This window comes from Perkinsus marinus (genome assembly GCF_000006405.1).
Source record: "Perkinsus marinus ATCC 50983 genomic scaffold scf_1104296964394, whole genome shotgun sequence".
Lineage (NCBI taxonomy): Eukaryota > Perkinsozoa > Perkinsida > Perkinsidae > Perkinsus > Perkinsus marinus.
This window is the reverse complement of record NW_003204669.1, coordinates 50,542-56,471: the sequence shown is the minus strand read 5'-3', so window position 1 is coordinate 56,471 and position 5,930 is coordinate 50,542. Positions and strand designations below refer to the sequence as shown.

General features: G+C 42.8%; 1 protein-coding gene across 1 annotated transcript in view; it reads left to right on the top strand.

The window, feature by feature from the left end:
* The window catches only part of Pmar_PMAR016770 (Peroxisomal targeting signal receptor, putative), a gene marked incomplete at both ends in the record, with an annotated part of 5,042 nt that extends 235 nt beyond the window's left edge, over positions 1-4,807 (top strand). Inside the window, 15 exons of the mRNA XM_002769935.1 lie at positions 41-181; positions 500-566; positions 612-696; positions 994-1,153; positions 1,568-1,683; positions 2,019-2,151; positions 2,206-2,308; positions 2,539-2,632; positions 2,805-2,888; positions 2,941-3,053; positions 3,224-3,320; positions 3,369-3,523; positions 3,569-3,638; positions 4,433-4,521; positions 4,714-4,807. Of these exons, the coding sequence (XP_002769981.1) occupies positions 41-181; positions 500-566; positions 612-696; positions 994-1,153; positions 1,568-1,683; positions 2,019-2,151; positions 2,206-2,308; positions 2,539-2,632; positions 2,805-2,888; positions 2,941-3,053; positions 3,224-3,320; positions 3,369-3,523; positions 3,569-3,638; positions 4,433-4,521; positions 4,714-4,807 (1,601 nt within the window). The remainder of the gene's footprint in view (positions 1-40; positions 182-499; positions 567-611; positions 697-993; positions 1,154-1,567; positions 1,684-2,018; positions 2,152-2,205; positions 2,309-2,538; positions 2,633-2,804; positions 2,889-2,940; positions 3,054-3,223; positions 3,321-3,368; positions 3,524-3,568; positions 3,639-4,432; positions 4,522-4,713) is intronic.
* Positions 4,808-5,930: the final 1,123 nt, after the last annotated feature.

Here is a 5,930-nt window from a genome sequence, read left to right as displayed (position 1 = left end):
TAGTAATAGTAATATGAATCAGTTGTAGTTTTCCGTGCAGGAGCTCCCCCCCAAGTAGCCTCTTCCTCGGGCTCGACAGCCGTACTCGATCACAGGTTGGCGGGGCATATGGCTGCTGGTCCGAGCGCTGCTACGATGGATAGTAGCTTCATGAATATTGAGGCACATCCTGTTACTGAGAGTAAGCGGGTTACGATAAGAGGATGGTGTGGTATGGATTGATAAAATAAAATTAAAATTAAAACTGCAACACTGGGGGGAGATGCAGTAGGGAAAATATGCATATGGTCAACTACATGTGTCGGTGGCAATGTGAAAATTCTGGAAGTTCTTGTTGGTTTCTGAAATTTCTACCCCAATATTTGCAATTTTTCGCGGAAACTTCTGAGCTCAGTTGAGGGAAGCGAAAATAAATTAGTTTTTTCTAATAATGGTTAATTTTGAGTATTGAAATTATACGACATGTGGATGATTTATTTTTTGACTGATTATTTTATAGTTACAACACATGGTGCTGCTAACTGGGCACAAGAGTTCGATGCTTCCAAAGGGATGGCTCGTAGAATGTAAGCTGTGAAGTTTGGAAAGGGGTGTTGGAATTTATCATTCAGCATGGGTCCGACGATCACTGAGTCTGCTGTGCACCAACAACAACAACAACGGCAAGCAGTATATCATTCGATGCCTCCCCCCCAGGTGAGTTGGTGATAAATTCGTGATGTTGGCCGTTCTCAGTGCGAGTGAATGAAAACCAAATGCTAGATGGCGTTTGAAAATATTATCAATCAATTCTTTGGAAGCGCATTTTCTCACAGGTCAATTCCGAAAAATGAATATTTTTGTTATGTTTTCTTATTCCGCGGCAACGCTCCTTGGAATTGGCGTAAAGAAAATAGGCATAGGAAGGGAAATCTAGTGACTTGAGAGTTGAGCGAGTTTATTACACCTGCTTACAATCGAACGCTGAGGTTGAGGTGAAGTTGTGGTATTTAGTTCTATCACCAAGCTAATTATCCATCCCCGTTGGGTGTCCATGTGCCTCGACAGCATGCACCGGTGATGGTGACACCACAAAGGGATGTTGACACTAATGCTACTGTGAATGAGACTGCTGTGAATGTTGATGCCGCGAAGAGGATGGTTGAGACTATGCGTAAGTGGATGGGAGAATGTGCGCATGGTGAACTATGTGTGGTGGTGACCCTATTAAAATTATTGTATACTTTCACCTCTCAATTGTGTGTAAACTTGTGAGCTGGAATATATTTGGAGGTTTTCATTAGCTAGGTTGATAGGATGGGATAATACATGTGCTGATGATGATGAGGAAAATTTGAGATGTGTTGGGTGGCATCGTACTTTTCTAACCTAACTCGTGTGTAAATTTAGTAAGGAAACTTCTGAGCTCAGCTGAGGAAAGCAAATATATATTCCAACACTGATCTGTGTAGACTTTTTGCAGTGTGTAATGTGCGTTGAACTAATCAGTATTGGTTCTGATTCACTTGATAGTAAAATTAGTATATTCGATCGAGTTTTAGAGTATGTGTTTATGTCTATCGTCCAGGGATAAAGAGCGTTAAATTGTCAGGGTCGTCAGACAACGCGAAGTTCGCCAACAGTCAATTCGTGGATTTCGTAGATCAAATTGTTAAAGGGGACTTGAAGTTGGCTGATGATAAGGTAGGGGGAGATCCTTAGAGGTTTTTATCGCGTTATTGGGATCGCGAAGTGCGTGCTATGCGGAAATTCAAAAAAAAATTCACATATAAATTTGTTTCCGTACATATACTGGGGCTTGGTAGCTCATTTCGGAGCTGCTGAGTTCACAGCCGTACTACTCCTATACTGACTGGTGTAAGAAGTACTACTATTTGAAAAATATATTTACATTTTGAAAATGTTCGATATGGTTGATATTGAATCGTGATGATCCTATTTAATCGTCGAGCTCGTGGTGGAGTAGTGATTCTGTGAGGAGTGATATTAGGCGTTGTTAAGATGATCACGAAATTCAGGTTCTGGACTCGACTGGTAAGCCGGTGAATTGGGAGGCACTGTACGACGAAGCGGCAGCGGTGATGGCACATGCTGAGGAGGTTGCCGAGGAACAGGAGCAGATGAACCGCGAGGAAAATAGTGGGATATTTGGTAAGCTCACATTGTGGTGCTGTGAGGGGGACAGTATTTTGTGTTGTGGGTTAGGCCCGATGGATGACGTGTGGCAACAACTACAACAGGAAGGGTGGTTGCAACAGGATGGCTGGACGAGGGCGAGGGATACGTACGAGTTCAATACTGAGAATCCGTAAGGCATTTTATAGCATGATGTCGTCTGTGTATTGGCAACAGAAACGTATAATGTTCCCGGGCGAAGCTCATGTTGAATTTTCCACGTATGGCTAGGAACACATTCTTCAATCAGTCAGTTTCCAATGTAAATGTTACCATCTCATTAGAAATATCATTTTTCGCCATCGTTATCAAACCCTTGGAAATTTTATTTCTCAAAGCTGATTGGTAGCTGAGGATGGTCAGATATTTGGAGTCTTCCGAATCACCATTGCAGTTGGCGTTGAGGCTGCTTGCAGAAGGCAGAGACGAGGAAGCGATGCTCGCATTAGAGGCGGAGGTATGGCGACGATCTTGTTGCGATACGCTTCCCTCAACTGAGCTCAGGAGTTTCCTATAGGAGTTTATATACGAATTTGGGTGGAAATGTACAGAGAACACTGCGAACTCACTGAAATTTTCCCAAAAAAATCATATTTTATGTAGTTGCATGATGCTGTAGTGCCGAGTAGGTCCAACAGCATCCGGACTCATCGGAAGGATGGAGACTGTTGGGGTTGATGCACGCTGGAAATGATATGGACGTGGAAGCGATAGTGAGGAGAATACAGGAAGAGTTGGTGTGGAGATGAACGCTGATTTTCTTAGACGTGTTTGGAGAAGGGCCACGAGGTCGACCCGTACAACACAGACAGTTTGTTGGCCCTTGGAGTGTCGCTCACTAATGAGTTGGACTCGTATAGGGCGTTGAAAATATTACGGTAGGTTGTTGGAGGCAGTGAGGTCGGAACGTATATGGAGTTTTATATCGACATCGTGTCCGAGTGGTTAAGGAGTTGGACTTGAAATCCAATGGGCTCAGCCCGCGCAGGTTCGAATCCTGCCGATGTCGTTTTTTTCTCATTTTTGTTGTCACGCCTCCCTTTGGTAGTGAGTGGCTCCAGAACCACGAAGCATACCACGGACTCGTCGAAGCTAGTACTGCGAACTCCCAGATGCTATTAGACTACGACTACCTAAAAAAGGACGTATGAGAATCCACCTCCGCACCCTATAAATTGATCATATCTTTCCAGGTCGTCGCGTTGTTGGAGAAGGCGGTCGGACTCGGCCCGAACGACGCGGATGCCTCTGTGGCTCTTGGGGTTGCCTATAACATCGACCGGAACTACACCAAGGCGGCGGATAGTTTTATGAGGGCGGCGACGTTGCGACCGGAAGACCCGACTTTGTAAGGAAGATAGAGTTGGAACTCATTCGCACGTGTTTGAGGTAGGTGGAATAAACTCGGCGCGACGTTGGCTAATTCGGGACTGTCGGAGGCGTCTCTGGTGGCATATAATCAGGTGAGGCTGGGTGGGTAGGGGAACGACACTTTTCGTGCGATGTGAATGAAGAACATGTACATGGTCAACTACATGTGTTGGTGACAATATGAGAATTCTTAGGAAGTTTGGGGAATTCTTATTGGCTTCTATACACTTCTAGTCGAATTCGTATGTTAACGTCTATAATTAGCGAGGCAACTCTTGAGCCCAGTTGAGGAAACCAAACATATATTCCCATACTGGACATCACCAGTGTCTTAATATACTCCGATATATACATTAATTATTAATATTTTCCGAATGGAGAGTCTCAACTGCGCTCCAGCAAGTGCCGCGGTATCGAGATTTCAAGAAGGATACGGTTGAGTCCAGATCCAGAATACTGCAATCATACTTGTTGAATCCCAAGAAGACTGAGGGGATGTTAGAGGCATCCTCTTCTATCGTGCTATCCCCGATTGACGTATCGAATGTAGACATGATGAGAAGGCTTATGAACTACAGCGTTTCCTGGTCGAATTGATTTTTTACACATTCGGTTAATGTTCTACCTTTTTAGTTGACATTTTACCCATGGCTTTAATAAAATACCAAGAAAGTTAATATTATATCCGGTTTATTTGAAAGTTTAGGAGTTTAATTCAACCAAGTATAGTTGATAGAAAGTTGATAGTATTTTTGATAATCTCAACCATTGTTGACTTTGAAATGAAGTTCCTATATCGATTAGTTTGCTTTTTCTAATCGAAAGAATATTTCCTAACTAATGTGAATGGCAGTATTCATTTAATCACTTTGTTATCATATTACAGGCATTGAAGCTGAAGCCGAACTATGCCCGAGCCTGGTCCAACTTGGCGATAGCGCATTGCAACTTAAATCAGCATCAGGATGGGATCAGGTAGGTGGGTAGATAGAAGCAGTCTACGATGTTACTGTGGGGACTTCATTTTTAATTTTCCTCGTATGGCTAGGGACACATTCCTATGTAGATGTCATCATATTAGAAACATTTTTATCAGTGTTGTCAAACTCTGAGGAATGCTATTTCTCAAAGTTGAATGAATTTCTGGATAGTAGTATTGGTGTGTAGGTTCTACTTAGCAGCGTTAAAGTTGAGTCCCAAGGCTGAGCATTTATGGACGCTCTTGTTCAATGCGGTAGGTCGTGGGTTCGATCCCTGGTAGAGGCAGTTTTAATGCAATTAATTAAGCTCGGCAGTGGATCGCTCTATCATTAGTATTCATATGTGACGAATTTGAAATGACTGAAGTGCTCAACTTGCATGTGACCAGAATATGATTCACATGTATAGTATATGTAGGGAAACAAATTCACATGTATAGTATATGTAGGGAAACAAATTCACATGTATAGTATATGTAGGGAAACAAATTCACATGTATAGTATATGTAGGGAAACAAATTCACATGTATAGTATATGTAGGGAAACAAATTCACATGTATAGTATATGTAGGGAAACAAATTCACGTGTATAGTATATGTAGGGAAACAAATTCACATGTATAGTATACACGTTGTTATTAATATTCATATGTGGCGACTTTGATAGCATTGAAGTGCACACCTCGTATTTGAGCAGAATATTATGAACAACCACTATCGATAGGAGAAAATACAGGATCGTCTAAGCTCACACTCGATATTGCATGTAGGTTGCAGCGTGGGCACCTGATCGCGACGAGTTGGGTGATATGGTAGATCGCCATGATATGGAGGGCCTGAGTGCAGCGGTCGGCGGAGGGGTAGCACTTGGGGGGATCTACGATGTGGCTGGGGTGTGGTATCGGGAGATATCAGTATAGGGGGATATGCATCTTGTCAACCACATGTGTTGGTGGCGATATGGAGATGTTGGGGAAATTTACGGAGATGATCATTGTTGCTGATCCTTGTACATAGTGATATGAAAAACACTAGTGAAAAACGTATTTCACGACTACTGCATAGCGCGAATATCGCGTTTTTCGCCGAGAATTTCGCCACTTCACGTAAAACGGGTTGTGAAACTCCATTATTAGTGATATGGGTATTTTTCAAAGGTACCAGACGTCGCAAAGCTGCCGCCTCCCGAGCGCAGCAACACACAGGGTGTGGCAGAGGTGATGGCCTCGTTGAGGGGGCAGATGAGAAGAGCTCAGAATGAGCAGCAGCAGAATTGAGGACAATTTTTGTGGCGCGCGAAGTTGACGTTGGTAATTTTAATGATAATTCTGTTTCTAAACCGTGGTTGTTGGATTTTGGGGGAAATAATTTTTGTTGTTTTTTGTAAGGTTTATAATTGATA